The sequence below is a fragment of the Jaculus jaculus genome, chromosome 6 (genome assembly GCF_020740685.1).
Source record: "Jaculus jaculus isolate mJacJac1 chromosome 6, mJacJac1.mat.Y.cur, whole genome shotgun sequence".
Taxonomy (NCBI): domain Eukaryota; kingdom Metazoa; phylum Chordata; class Mammalia; order Rodentia; family Dipodidae; genus Jaculus; species Jaculus jaculus.
The window spans coordinates 94494890-94511009 of record NC_059107.1 but is presented as its reverse complement, the minus strand read 5'-3'; the positions used below and the strand labels follow the sequence as shown (position 1 = coordinate 94511009).

General features: G+C 43.9%; 1 protein-coding gene across 4 annotated transcripts in view; it reads right to left on the bottom strand.

Annotated features, from left to right (window-relative positions):
* Scn8a (sodium voltage-gated channel alpha subunit 8) overlaps positions 1-16120 on the bottom strand; it is a 210483-nt gene that overhangs the window by 56414 nt on the left and 137949 nt on the right. For all 4 annotated transcript variants that reach the window (XM_045151776.1, XM_045151775.1, XM_045151778.1 and 1 more), the window contains exons 12-13: positions 14160-14519; positions 853-985 (exon numbers count right to left, since the gene is read on the bottom strand). In XM_045151776.1, coding sequence (XP_045007711.1) covers positions 853-985; positions 14160-14519 — 493 coding nt within the window. The remainder of the gene's footprint in view (positions 1-852; positions 986-14159; positions 14520-16120) is intronic.

Genomic DNA, 16120 nt, shown 5'->3' with positions numbered 1-16120 from the left:
TTCAAAACGGCTAGCAGGACAATTTTCAGCGCTTCTGTCTCAGAGACTGTGGTTAGCACTGGGTTTTAGCCTGGCTATCTTAACTCTGAGGGTTGTGATCTGAGGCTTCAATAGTCTAGACATACAGACTCAGCTAAACCAGCACACATCAAATGAAGAAAATATGTGCAAAGCCAATGGGAATCCTAGGAGAGAAAACCTAGTTACTAATTTTGCCTCCAAGAGGTGTCTGGGACATATACCAGGATTGGAGGGAGGGCTGTGCTTGCCAGGGGGAACGTGGTCTCAAGGCTGTGCCCTGGAGAAACCATACAGCCCGGAGAATTCAGTCCTTACAGTGACATCACTGCAGACGGGTTATGATTCAAGCAAGGGGGATTTCTGCTTATCTAGGCATGCACACATACCAGATATATTTAAGGACACATGGGGGTGTTAGGAGAGAGACAGAATTAGGTATAATTGAAAACGCACAGCACAGTCTTCCTTCAGGAAAAATCGAAATCAGGAGAAAAAGAGGAAGCTGCGTTGTGAGGCAGAGGCTAGGAAGGTAATTCCGTCACTTTGTACCTCCATCGGGCTTTGCCCACACGCCCTAAAGCACCCCAGCTCCTCAAGTCGGGGGTCACTGAGGCCCTCCAGCTCCTTCTCTGCTGTCATGTCACTCTTCTTGCCTGGGGATGATGCTGCCTACATAAAGCTTTGGGAAGAGAATTTTGTCACCCTGTTTTCTACAATCAGCAAAACAGATTCCAAAGTTCTCAGTTTTCTCAAAACTGATTTCAATGCACAGAAAATACATTTACCATGCACATGGCACATTTATATAGACAGGCCTCACAGGCCACGTACCTTCCACTAGGGTATTTGTAACAACACTCATAATACTGTTGATTCTGTCCTTCCGTCCATAGGAGGCCAGTTGGTCCATGGAAACTAAAAGCGACCCAGGGCCTTTCTTCTTAATTTCCACCTCAGTTGTTGCCTGAAAAAAATAAAACAGCAAATAGTGTGATCAAAGTCTGCTAACATCAGGCCCAGGCTTTACTGGACAGAAGTCCCACATATGGGTAGGAAAATGTAAGAACTGGAATGGGCCATCCTTGTTTCTAGAGGGGAAACTAAGCTGTTTAAATTCATGCAAATCTCCAAAGACCTAAGAATCTGGGACCCGAATTCCTCATGTTTAACTTCAAGCATAAAGTAGAAAGCTCAGACCTCCCAGGGGTACAGTGACCAGAAACAGACCCCGTGTTTTCCTATTCCAGCCTCACATCCTCAACAATCTGCTAGCACTGGCCCTCTCGCTAAAATAAGTCACATTCATTTCTACTTGAAATTGTATTGAGGCCAAAATTCTGAACAGACTGAGTATTCCAGATGCTATTCCTTATGGGAGGAACCACCGCTCTAAGTCCTTCCTAGAACATTAGCCATTACCCCTTCTGTACTTACACAGTTACATTGTAAGGGGTTCACAGAGGAAAATTCTAAGGAGATGACAAAATTTATGTACTCCGAACCTCTTCCAAGCCACTACAAGAACGTATCATAAAATTATCTTTATTAAATATACTGCATCATATGCTTGGCATTTTAAAGTTTTATTTTATAACTTAACCTGCAATGTTCAAATTTCCAACCAAATAAAAACTGCAAAAACGAGGGGGGGGGGACTGGAGAAATAGCTCAGCTGCGAAGGCGCTTGCCTGCGAAGTCTAACAACCTGGGTTCAGTAACCACCTAAAGCCAGATGCACTAAGTGGTACATGCATTTGGAGTACATTTGCATTGGCTATAAACCCAGGAATGCCTGTTCTCTCTTTCTGTCTGTCTCTCTGTCCATCTCTCTGCTTGCAAGTAAATAAATAAATAAATTTTAAAAATGGGGCTGGAGAGATGGCTTAGAGGTTAGGGCACTTGCCTAAGGACCCATGTTCCATTCTATTTTTAAAAATATTTTATTTTTATTTATCTATTTGACAGAGAGAGAGAGAGAGAGAGAGAGAGAGAGAGAGAGAGAGAGAGAGAGAGAGAGAGAGAATGGGTACACCAGGGTTTCCAGCCACTGCAAACAAGCTCCAGACACGTGTGCCCCCTTGTGCATCTGGCTAACGTAGGTCCTGGGGAAACCCCTTAACTGCTAAGCCATCTCAACCCCCATGTTCCATTCTTAAGGTCACACATGCGCACAAGGTGGCAAACATGTCTGGAGTTTGATTGCAGCAGCTGGAGGCACTGGTGTACCCATTCTTTCTCTCTCTCTGTCATTAAAAAAAAAAAAAAAAGCAAAACACGCCAATCTGTTGGGCTTGCCTCAATATGTTACATCTTTACTTGAGCAATGGATAGTATGGTGGGCTACAAAAAAGGGTTTCTTATTGTCTCTGGCTTATGCTCCTTGTGGTCATAAAACATTGGTTCAGGCTTGATGAATGGCTTAAAACCTACCTGGAAACACAGTGTAACCTGTGTGAACCTGTCTGCTCTTCCAAGGCTAGAGTTTGGACTGAAAGGGTCACTATGCCTCAGGCTACACAAAAGAATTAGAGAGTATTTTAAATGAATAATGAAGACATAATACATGGGAACTTAGGATACAGCTGAAGCAATGGCTAAAGGAAATTTCATGGTTTTAACTACTTATATTAGAAAATAAAAGACAAAAACAAATCATTGCTTTAAACTTCTTAAGACAGAAAAGAATGAAATTAAATCCTAGGTAAACAGAAGAAAGGAAACCATAAAAATAAACTTAAAACTAATGAAACAGCAAATGACCAAAAAAATAGAGAATTAAGAAAAAAAACCATGGGGCGGGGGCTCAGTGATTACCTGCACTCTTGCTGACTGCAGTCTGATTCCCTGGCACCCAAAGCTGGACACAAAGCAGGACATGTGCCTGGAGTTTGTTTGCAGAGGCAAGAGACAATGGTGTGCTGCCCGCCTTTCAAATAAGATTTAAAAAAAGCAAATGCAGGGGACTGGAGAGATGGCTTCGTGGTTACGGTACTTGCCTGCAAAGTCTGAGGACCCTGGTTCACTTCCCCAAAACCCATGTAAGCCAGATGCACACAGTGGAGCATGCATCTGAAGTTCATTTGCAGTGGCTAGAGGCCCTGGTGTGCCCATTCTCTCCCTCACACAAATAAATAAATTTATTTTAAAAAAAAGTAAATGTAACCCAGGTGTGGTGGTTCATGCCTTTAATCCCAGCACTCAGGAGGCAGAGAGAGTTAGGATGATTGCTGTGAGTTCAAGGCCACCCTGAGACTACATAGTGAATTCCAGGTCAGCCTCAGCTAGAGTGAGACCCTACCTCAAAAAAAAAAAAAAAAAAAAAGTGTTCCTTAATAATGATTAGTAATCCATCTGGCAAGACTGGTGAATATAAACCCAGAGAACACAAATGGTCATTTTCAGGAGTGAAAAAGAGAACATGGTACATATCCTACAAATGCTTTTAGGATGATAAGAATATACTATACGGGGCTGGAGAGATGGCTTAGCAATTAAGGCACTTGCCTGCAAAGCCAAAGGACCCAGGTTCAGTTCCCCAGAACCCACGTAAGTCAGACACACAAAGTGGCACATGTGTCTGGAGTTCATTTGCAGCAGCTGAAGGCCCTGGAGTGCCCATTCTCTCCCTCTCTCTCTCAAATAAATAAAAACATTTAAAAAAATACTCTAAACACATTTGTGACACTTCACCTTAGAAGAAATAGCCAAACTAGTCAAAACAAAATGACATAAGAACTAGAATACTTAAGAGCCATATTAAGAAATTATAATTAAAACTCTTACTATCACAAAAACTGGTGAATACTGGAGTGAATGCTATCAAAAATAGGGAAGAAATCAACCTTAAATTCTTTTAGAAGACAGAGGATAAAGGTATACTTCTACACTTGCTTTTATAAAGTTAAACAAAAGCCTGATACAAACCTGACAGAAACTGTAAACAAAAAGAACATTAAAGACCAATATTCCTCATGAATAGAACTGTAAAATTCTTAACAAAATACAAGTAAACAGAACATAGCAATATATAAAAAGGATAGTACAACATGGCCAAAACCAGATTTTAACCTAGGAAAGCAAGGTTAGTCTGATACTAGGAAAAATAAAGTCAGTGTAGTGTCATCACATAGAAGAACAAAGAAGAAAGAGGATATATCTCACAGCTGCATAAAAACATGTAAATGTCACCATTCCTGCAGCAGAACATTTTTCAACAAGTCATGACTAGAATATGGCCACTTCAACTGCTAAAAGACATCTTCGAAAACTTACAGCCAACATCATACTTCTTGGCAAAACTTTCTATCCTTTCCTTTGAAATTGGAAACAAAAAGGCATGTCTTCTTTGATCACTTCTATCCAATTTTGTTTGTTTTGTTTTGTTTTGTTTTCTAAGGTAGGGTCTCACTCTAGCTCAGGCTGACCTGGAATTCATTATGTATTCTCAGGGTGGCCTCAAACTCTCAGTGATCCTCCTACCTCTGCCTCTGGAGTGCTGGGATTAAAGGGGTGCGCCACCACGCCCGGCTTACTTCTATCCAATTTTGAACCTGAAGTCTTAGCTATTATGATAAGGTAAAACAAATAATAACTAAAAGTTATCCATAAAAACATTATTGTATATGTAGAAACTTGATGGAATTTCCCCAAACCCTCTAAGTCTAACAGAACCATGATGATATAATTGATTAAAATGACATTATGTAAGGTCAGTATATAAAACTCAAGTTTATTTTTATATCCTGATAACCCGATAGTACAAAAGAATCAGATACCAAGTAATAAAATTACTAAAAGACTCCTGCTATCCAATTGCTGAAACTTCAGAAGAAATATACCACAATTATAGATTATATGACATTAGAATGAAGATGCCCATTCTCCCCAAATTAATTTATCAGTTCAGTGCAATACCTATCAAAACTTCAGGTTTTTTAAAAAACAATTTTAGTTATTTGAGACAGAGAGAGAGATATAGAAATAGGCAGGTAGAGAGAGAGAGAGAGAGAGAGAATATGGGCACGCCAGGGCCTCCAGCCATTGTGAACTAGATGTGTGCGCCCCTTGTGCATCTGGCTTACATGGGTCCTGGGGAATTGAACCTAGGTCCTTTGCAGACAAGTGCCTTAACCACTTAACCACTAAGCCATCTCTCCAGCCAAAAACTTCAGGTTTTTTTTGAGAGAACGTGTCAAGGTGATTCTAAAAGTAATATGAATACATAAAAGCTTTAGAATAGAAAAAAAAATATTTTTTTTGAGGTAGAGTCTACCTCTAGCTCAGGCTTATTTGGAATTTACTATGTTGTCTCAGGCTGGCCTTGAACTCACAGAAATCCTCCTACCTTGGCCTCTCGAGTGCTGGGATTAATAGTGTGCACCACCATGCCTGGTTGAGAAAATAATTTTTTAAATTTATTTTGCTTATTTTTATTTATTTGTTTGAGAGCAACAGACAGAGAAAGAGGCAGAGAGAGAGAGAGAGAGAGAGAGAGAGAGAGAGAGAAGGAGAATGGGCGCGCCAGGGCCTCCAGCCACTGCAAATGAACTCCGGACGCATGTGCCCCCTTGTGCATCTGGCTAACGTGGGTCCTGGGGAATCAAGCCTCGAACCGGGGTCCTTAGGCTTCACAGGCAAGTGCTTAACCGCTAAGCCATCTCTCCAGCCCTTTTCTCTCTCCCATTTGTCCTGTGACCTTCCCAGCCAGAGGCTTTTGATTAGGTTTTCAGTACCAGGCAGGAATTCCCTCCCATGAAGTGGGCCTCTACCATGCACCATTGCACCAGTAGGCACAGGCTGCCTGGCTGGCCAGTTGTCTGATTTTCAGGGCCCATTGCTATATCTTTTAAAAAATTATTTTCCCAGGCTGGAGAGATGGCTTAGTGGTTAAGTGCTTGCCTGTACAGCCTAAGAACTCAGGTTTGATTCCCCAGTGCCCACATGTTTTTGTTGTTGTTTTAATATTTTATTTATTTACTTGAGAGAGAGAAAATATGAGCACACCAGGCCTCCAGCCACTGAAAATGAACTAGAGACACACGTGCCACCTTGTGCATCTGGCTTATGTGTTTACTGGGGAATTGAACCTGGGTCCTTAGGCTTCATAGGCAAGTGCCTTAACCATTAAGCTATCTCTCCATCCCTGTCTGGTTCTGGTTCTTCTTCTTCTTCTTTTTTTTCCTTTGAGATAGGCTGGCCTGGAAGTCCTGATTTTTCTGCTTCCATGCCAAATGTCAGGATCATAGGCGTGCACTAGCATACCTAATTCATGTGGTGCGAGGGATTAAACTTGGCCTCATGTAGGTCAGGCAGGTACTGTACCAACTATACACCAGTCCTTTGGCACGTTTTTAAGCCATAATGGATACATACTTCACCCCTATTCACAGCTACAGTCCACTATAGACATGTGACACATTCTGTTTACATGTTCATCTGTTGATGGACATTGAGTTTTTTCCATTTTTTGACTATTGTGTATCATGATTTCATTAGTAGTCTTGTACAATATTTGGACTAACATGCTTCCATTCTCTTGGGTATACCCCTAGGGGTGGAATTCTGTGTCATATGACAATCTATGTTGAATATTTTAAGGAACTGCTAGAATTCCCTTCAAAGTGGCTGTCCCACATTACATTCCTGTGGGTACTGGAATTCTTTCTTTGGTCAGAGTATGGCCACCGGGAGGGAAGGACACCTGGAGGAGACTCTCAGAGGAAGCAGCTTATGTTCTGGGAGACGTGCTACAGGAGCTGCTGCCATTCCCTGGGGTGAAGAGAGGGCTGGCAGGGGTGGGTAGAACATTAACAAACTCTTACATGGGTTTTCCAGGCATGGTGGTGCATACTTGTAACCTCAGGAGGCTGAAGCAGGAGGATCAACTTGAATTTAAGGTCAGCCTGGTCTACAAAGCAAGTTTCAGGCCAGTCGTGACGATACAGTGAGATCCTACCTTGAGAAAAGGGAAGAGGGACAGAGAAGAAACAATCTGTCAAAGTCAGTTGTTTGTGTCTTCAAAAAAATGTTTTTTGTTTTTTTTGGTTTTGTTTTGTTTTTTGAGGTAGGGTCTCACTCTAGCCCAGGCTGGCTTGGAATTCACTATGTAGTCTCAGGGTAGCCTTGAACTCATGGTGATCCTCCTACCTCTGCCTCCTGAATGCTGGGATTAAAGGTGTGCACCACCACGCCTGGCCTTTTTTTTTTTTTTAAATTTAATTTATTTGACAGAGAGAGAGAGAGAGAGAGAGAGAGAGAGACAGACAGAGAGAAGAAGGGACACAGAGCGTGTGTATGAGGAGTGCCAGGACCTCCAGTGGCTGCAAACAAACTCCAGATGCATGTGCTACCTCATGGATCTGGCTTACATGTGTCTTGGGGAATCGAACATGGGTCTTTTGGTTTTGTAGACAAGCGCACTAACCACTAAGCAATCCCTCCAGCTCACTTTTGTATTTTAAAAAATTATTTTTATTTGAGTGTGTGTGTGCATATGGGTACACCAGAGTCTCTTGCCACTGACAGTTTATGTCTGGCTTTGCATGGGTGCTGGGGAATTGAACCTGGGCCAATAGGCTTTTCAAGCAAGTACTTTTACCCACTGAGTTATCTCACCAGCCCCTACCTTTGTCTTTTTAAAAGTGCAGGCTGTAGGAAGCCATGGAGTAAAACTGTCAGTAACAGAAGAATTAAATGGGAAACTCAGTCAAGGTCCTCAAGAGCAAAACACATCTGGGCAGTGGTAGTACAAAGTCTGCAGTGCCAGCCCTTAGGAGGCTGAGGCGGGAAGATCACACATTGAGTTCAGTCAGGGTTATATAGGGAGACCCTGTCTTAGATAAAATAAGAAAGGGCTGGGGATGTAGCCTGAAGTAGCTCAATGGTCCAAGTGCTCCATGGTGCTTGTCTAGCAGGTGAGAGACCCTGAGTTGAATCCCCAGTACCACACACAAAAAAGAAATGCTGAATTGGGACTGGAGAGATGACTCAGTGGTTTAGGCACTTGCTTGCAAAGCCTGATGGTCTGGGTTCAATTCCCCAGCACCCACATCAAACCAGATGCACAAAGTTGGAGCTCGTTTGCAGTGGCTAAAGGCCCCCATTTTCTCTGTCTCTCTGCTTGCAAATAAGCAACAACAACAAAAATGTTAAACTCAGCACATTTCATTTCAACTGGAGTCTCCTAACCCAGAGCACACAATCTGCAGCACCCACAAACGTCCTGTCTGTGCACGTGTCTCAAGATACGCCTGAGGAAGCCCAAGCCCAGCTTCCGAGGCATTCTGCATTTGATTCTGTCACTTTCAGGGGGAAATACGTCACTGGAAACTTAGCAGCCAGATTCTTTTCTTAGGACTAAAACTAGGGCACTTTGGAAGTACCCTTAGAACCTAGCCATTTATCAACCCCTTGTTCAAACAGTTCCACAAGTTTATTTTTATTTTTTGGTGCTTCAGCTGTGATTTATTGACACACAGGTAGGCCCCACAGCAGCAGGTCTGTAGATGGCTGCAGTTGCGGGGAAAATGGAAGGTGGAGTGTTCATCAGCAGCGACAGCCGAGTGGAGGGCAGGAACAGAGAGTTTCACAGTTTTAAAATCCTCATTAGGTGTTGGTATGTGTATGATGTGTACTGCCATGGCACATGTGGACAGCCTCTAGGCATTTGTCCTCTCCTTTCACTTTGCCTAAGACAGGGCTTCCTGTTTTATTAAATTAATTAATCAATTAATTGCACAGATGGCCTATAAACTTCTGGATTCTCCTGGTTCTGCCTCCCACTGCTGTATTGGGATTATAGACACATATATCTGCAATCCCAATACAGCTGCTTTATGTGGGCTCTGGAAAACTGAACACATCAGATAGACTGAAAGCCAGCCCTTGGACCACTGAGCCATCTCCCTATCTCCCACAGTTCTACAATTTTTATAGCGTTCTGCAATAATTTCTTTTTCTCAAAGGATCTTTATAGCCCTAAAAGGAGCCCATTTTTCCAAGTCCTGCAACTCAGTAGAATTTTCGCTTTATTTCTCAGAGCAAAAAATTTACGAAAAGGAGAAAAAGATATAGGAAAGGTATAAGCTCTTGGAACAGCAAGGTTATTATATTTAAAATTCACAACAGCCCAGTAGCAAAGGCCCTCTTGTCTCTTCTAAAGAGAAGAAAATGAGCTTAGGAATGTTAATGGCCCGGTTTGTAATGTGATGGAAATGCAAACAAAGAAGCATTAGAGCCCATGGTAATGGCTAAAGCTCTGCATTCCCATCCTAACTATGCCACTTCCCGTGTGATCTTCAGAGTCAGAGCCCAAGGCTGATGGCTAAAGCTCTGCATTCCCACCCTAACTATGCCATTTCCCGTGTGATCTTCAGAGTCAGAGCCCAAGGCTGATGGCTAAAGCTCTGCATTCCCACCCTAACTATGCCCCTTCCTGTGTGATCTTGGACAAGCCGATTTCTTCCTCTAGCCTGTCCTTGGGCAATACAAATTGCTACCTCACAGGTGGGTGCTGTGAACACCAGCTGAGGCAAAACTTGTACATTTACAAACTGCCCCAGCAGATTTTCCAGTTAATGTGACTTCAAGATTGTTGGTGGCACCTGCTTTATTTATGAGTGAAAAGTCATTACTTTCACTTACTTTTCCAGCTCAGATACAGAGACTCGGAATAGCCTCCTTATCTTCCTTTTCAGCAAAAAGAAACAGAAAATTCGCAAACTATGAAAAAAAATAACCTATCATCACTCAATCACAACATAATGAAGATGTGAAAGTTTTTAACAAGTCTCTAATAATAACACCTGGGCGTTTTTTTTAAACAGTATGTCGTTTTTTGTTTTTGTTTTTTTCCAGGTAGGGTCTCACTCTAGGCCAGGCTGACTTGGAATTCACTGTGTAGTCTCAGGGTGGCCTCGAACAGCGCTCCTCCCACCTCTGCTTCCCTAGTGCTGGGATTAAAGGCGTGCACCACCACGGCCGGCAGTATATCGTATTTCTTAATTTGAACCCAAAGGACAAAAGTTTATATGGGGCCTAAGCCTACGCATGGATACTGTGTAAGACCAGCGCTTGACCATATTGGCTCCTATGTCACTCCATGAAGCACACGCATATGTAACAGAAGCATTTTAAGCATTAAGGGTGTGCGCTGCCACGCCCGTCTCATCAGCTAACTTTTGTTAAGGTTTTACTTATGCAAGTTACTAAATCTTTCTCAGGACAAAAATCATCTACTGAATAGTGTAGTTATAAGAATTAATAAAGTGGGTTGGAGAAGCCGGGCGTGGTGGCGCACGCCTTTAATCCCAGCACTAGGGAGGCAGAGGTAGGAGGATCGCCATGAGTTCGAGGCCATCCTGAGACTACATAGTGAATTCCAGGTCAGCCTGGGCTAGAGTGAGACCCTACCTCAAAAAAAAAAAAAAAAAAAGTGGGTTGGAGAGATTGCCTAATGGTTAAGGTGCTTGCAGGCAAAGCCAAAGGACCCAGGTTCGATTCTCTAGTACTCATGTAAGCCAAATGCACAAAGTTGTGCATGTGTTGAGTTTGTTTGCAGTGGCTGGAGGCTTTGACATGCCCATTCTCTCCTTCTCTATCCACCTTTCTCTCTCTCAAATAAATAAACAAGATATTAAAAATATTTAAAGGCTGGATGAGATGGCTTAGTGGTTAAGGCACTTCCTGCAAAGTCTAAGAACCCATGTTTGACTCTCCAGGTCTCAGGTAAGCCAGATGCATGTGACACAGCATGCAAGATAGCACACACACAAGGTGGCGCATGTGTCTGCAGGTTGATTATGGTGGCCGGAGGCCCTGGCACACCAATTCTTTTTTTTTTTTCTCTCTCTAGGTCTTGTACTCACACATATAAAAAAGGCCAGTCTGTTGGACTTACCTCAAAAAAAAAAATTTTTTTTTTTGAAGAATTAAATGAAAGTGAGGTGTGGTGGCACATGCCTCTAGTCGCGTAACTTGGAAGGGCAAGGCAGGAGGATCTTAAGTTTGAGGCCAGTCTGGGCTACACCATGAGACTCTGTCTCAAATACAAACCTGAAAAAGCCTCATGAGGAATTAAATGAGACCATGTATGCTTAGCATAGTGTAATGAGACGGTATGCAGTAGCTATAACTGTTAGAGTAGAAAATTGGAAGGAGTCATTGGAAGTCACAATACTTATACTTCCAGCCCTTAAGGATTCACGTCCAGCATGAGCTAATACAAAGTCAAGACTAGCCTAAACTACACAGTAAAATCTTGTCTCAACAAACCAAGGGCCAGGAATGTTATTCAGTGGTATACACTTGTTTAGTATGTGCAAGGCCCCAGCACCACAAAAATAAAAGGATAAATAAGTCTAAGGAAAAAAAAGTATAAGAAAAGGCAAATCACTAATAATTTCTCATCTCCAAAGCAACTTCTGCTGCCTTTTAGTCAGTCACCTTTGTCTCCTCTGTGGTCTGTCTAGGTGGATTTGATCTTATACCATGTAGTGTATGTATCCTCTTTTGCCTGTTTAATTCTTCTGGGCCTATTAATGTAACTGAGACATTTCCCCATCCCAGGGACAACCAGCCATAACTGCATGTTCACGGCTTCTGATAAACCACCCCAGTTATAAAGCCCTTGGGAATGATACACTCTTGCCACCTACCTCTTCTGGCCACTTTGGGGGTTTGACCTCCTGGCACTGGGAGTCCTCAATGCTGTCACTAGCATCACTTGGGGACACTGCAGAGAATTTCCTAAGTGCTTACATGGTGCTGGATACCAGATTCCTCCAAAGCCCCACGGCCAAGCTCTACGACTACAGTGCAAGGCCGTGCGGAAGCCCTTCCAGTCTACAGCCATCTGCTCAACTGACTCTCAGATGTTTCTCCCACACAGGACACCAGAAGCCACTCACAAACACAAATGCAAAACCAAAAACCCCAAACTTGATCATGTGCCTTAAGCAGAAGTTGAAGACACTATGGACTTCCGGAATCTCTCATATCTTTTCTTCAAGGAGAGAGCAAGCTATGATACTTAGTTTAAATATAGTCTTAAATTTCCAGGGCATCAAGACTCAGTTTGGCTTTAACCATTTGCATCTCTGACTGTACTGCCATGCTGCATGAGCCTCATTCTCCACCATGATCAGTCCTAGTGTCCTCACAGAATATAACTCTCTAATTTAGTGTGGAGCCCAACACTACTCCTAAACACAGAATTAGTGAAAATCAAATTCAAATTAAATGTAAAGGTAATATCTATAACATTTATCTTGGCCAGGTCTGGTTTTGGAAGGACTTAAGTCACTGTTTATTACTGGTGTTCCCATTGTTGTTGACTCTAAACAGTCAGGTCTCCAGAACAGCAAGGGCCAGTGCCGTGTAGAGAAGACATTAAACTTAACTGGGAGACAGAAGATTAGAGCTTCAGAAGAGCAATGCATGTAAAAATAATTTATAGGCTAGGGGCTATAGCTCAGTGGTAGAGGATCTGCGTAGCATGTGCAAAACCTTGGTTGAGACTATAGTAACACACACACACACACACACACACACACACCAATTTGTAGCTTGTAAAAAGCTATAATCATCACAGGGGAGTCAAAATATTTTCCTTTTAAATAAAAGTGCATAAAGGTATGAAACGACTATTAGCCTATCTAAAGTGACCTTGGATTGTCCTGCCCTCCCATGGTGCTGGAGAGGAAACCCAGGGCACACTCTACCACCGAGCTACACACCCCAGCCGTGACTTCTGAGTTTTAATCTGTACAGTCAACAGCTGCCCTTGAGTGCTAAAATACAGATGACTCAGACACTGTTCACCCGTGATTGTCCAGTTTTCTTCCACACATGCATCATGCTAATTAAAGGGCTGGCTGTCTTCATGCTGTGTTAGATAGGAGACGTGGAAGTGTTAGGGTGGAATACACTTGACAGGCTGTCTCAAGGCACTCACCCCAGCTACAGAGGCACTGGCAATTAAGGAATTAGAGGATGGAAGGATTAGGATTACTGAAGTTAAGAGAATTTAAAACTTTTTTTTAAAGTAGCTTAGAATTTAAAGAAATGCGGAGAGATGGCTTTTCCCAAAGAGGGGAACCATTATTGAGCCCGTAGACAAGTGATTTAGTGAAACTATTATCTGCAACTCCTCCAGAGCCTGACATTTGATTACATTTAAATTCATCTTTTGCTTCCCTTCTCTTTCCTCCCCCATACACCATGTGTTCTTGCCCCAACCTCCCACCTTTTCCTCCTTTAATTGATTTCTATTTCAACCCCTTCGGAGAGTCTAGGTCCACTTCCTTCCTAGTTGTCTTTAACCTTCCTTGGCTTGGCTTTCCTGGTACAAGTATAGTCTACCCCAGCACCGTTCATGGACATTCATTCCCCTTTGGGGAAAAAAAAAAGTCTCATCCTTGCAGAGAAGGCAGAAAATTATTTAAAAAAAATTACTTTTAAAAAATAGGAATAATAGGGTCTGGAGAGATGGCTTAGCGGTTAAGCGCTTGCCTGTGAAGTCTAAGGACCCCATTTCGAGGCTCGATTCCCCAGGACCCACATTAGCCAGACGCACAAGGGGGCGCACGCATCTGGAGTTCGTCTGCAGTGGCTGGAGGCCCTGGCGCGCCCATTCTCTCTCTCCTTATCTGCTTCTTTCTCTCTCTGTCTGTAACTTTCAAATAAATAAATAAAAATTTAAAAAATTAAAGAAGTAGGAATAATAATAATAAGGTCTTTAAATTCCAAGCTGTTTCCCTAAGGAGGTGAGAAACAGTGGGGCGCGAGAAGGGGGCGGGGCGCAAAGCAGTACTTCCAAACCAGCTCAGACTTGGTCACCTGCGGGCGGTGGCATTCCCATTGCATCCTGGCAGTCAGTCAGAGCAGGTGGGGAGGGCACGAGAGAGGGGAGGGGTGGGATAAAGCAAGGAGTAAAGGACAGGAGAAAACAGGTCCAGGAAGGAGCAGGGAGGCCCGCAGAGAGATCCAGAAAGGAAAGAGAACGGAATCGTGGGCAGGGGCTAACAGGAGCGACGAAGTGGCCGGGAAGGGCAGGGGAGCGGAGACTGCCATGCCTAGCCGGGCCTGCGCGCGCCTCGCTTCCTTACGCTGTGGTCGGGAGCTGCCTGATCTATTTTCACCTCTGGCAGGAGCCGCCCGCCGATGTGGGAGCCGGGCCCGATGAGCGAGACCACGCCGTTGCAGTCCACCGTGCTGTTGCGCTTCACGCTGCGCCGCAGGCTGGGGAAGATGCGCGACGAGCGGCTGCCCTGGCTGTAGCCGCTGTAGCCGCTGTAGCTGCTGCGCCGCTCGCGCGCGCGGATCGGGATGAACAGCGAGTCCCGGCGGCCCTCGCTCTCCTCCACCGTGCTGTGCTCGTCGTCGGCGAACTCGTTCTCCGAGCCCGGGTCTCGGAACCGCCCGGGGCCTCGGAAGCTGAAGATGCTGCTTTTGCTGTTGTGGCGGGAGAGGAAGGGCGAGCCCGGGATGCTGAGCAGCGACTGCGGAGACCGAGGGAGAGAGAGAGAGAGAGAGAGAGAGAGAGAGAGAGAGAGAGAGAGAGAGAGAAGGAGAGGCGTGAGAGCGGCCATCACCCCACGGGCTTCCCCTGCAGACCACAGCACAAGGGGTTCCTCAAAGGAGTGCCCCAAGTCGGTTTCTATGCTGTTGCTTCTTCCCTGGGACACGCCATGTCTGGGTCTGCCCACCGCATCTACTCTGTTGGGAAGCGTATCCCTGTCCTTGCGCTCAGACGTGTTGTCTTCCTCAAGTTACACTCCACGGAGCACCTGGCACAAAGTACCACTTGCCCAATCCTTTATGAACACCCACTACGATGGCACTGAGCTTTTTAGTTCACCTGAAAGCGATAGGTGCACTCTCCATCCCATTTTCTTTATTTCTTTAAATATGTCTATTTATTTTGGGGTGGGGGAGACTGAGAAAGAGAGATGAGAATGGGCACACCAGAGCCTCTTTCAAGGTAAATGAACTCCAGACACATGCACCACTTTGTGCAGCTACTTTAAGCAGGAGTTGAAGTGGGACCGCCAGGCATTGCGACCCTTTAACCTTTAACCACTGCACCATCTCTCCAGCCCCACCCCCTTTTTTTGAGGCAAGCCAAACAGACTGGCCATTATTATTATTATTATTATTATTATTATTATCATTATTTTGTGCAAGCAAGAGATGGGGGAAGGGGAGAAATGGCACCAGGGCCTCCAGCCACTGTTATCGAACTCTAGATGTCTGTGCCACCTTGTGCAGTCTGACTTACATGGAACCTGTAGATTTGAACATGGGTTCTTAAGCTTTGCAGGCCAGGGCCTTAACTGCTAAGCCATCTCTTCAGCCCATTTTAAAAAACCAACATTGTTTTGAGGGGCTGGAGGAAAATGTCAGGCACTTGCTTGCAAAGTCTGCTGGATTGGGGTTTGATTCCTAACTACCTAGGTGAAGGCAGATGCACAAAGTGGTACATGCATCTGGAATTATTAAAAAAAACTACTTTAAAATAAAAACATTAATTGTAAATCATATATTTTCCACTTTAATCACTTGTAAATTATATGATTCTCAACACTGACAGTTTCAAATAAGACTTTTCTGGGCTGGAGGGATAGCTTAGCAGTTAAGGCGTTTGCCTGCAAAGCCAAAGGACCCAGGTTCGATTCCCCAGGACCCATATTAGCCATTGGTTTACAGCAGCTGGAGGCCCTGGTATGCACATTCTCTGTCTCTCGCTCTCTGTGACTCTCTCAAATAAACAAATAAAACTTAAAAAAAAATTAAGACTTTTTTGCCAGGCATGGTGGCACACACCTTTAACCTCAGCACTTGGGAGGCAGAGGTAGGAGGATAGCTGTGAGTTCAAGGCCACCCTGAGACTACATAGTGAATTCCAGGTCAGTCTGAGCTAGAGTGAGACCCTACCTCAAAAAAAATAAAATAAAATAAATTACTTTTCTGTACCACTTAAAAACTTTTCATGTTTTTTGGTAGGGATGGCTTGGTGGTTAAGGAAATTGCCTTTGAAACCTAAGGACCCAGATTCAATTCTCCAGTACCCACATAAACCAGATGCACAAGATGCATGCAT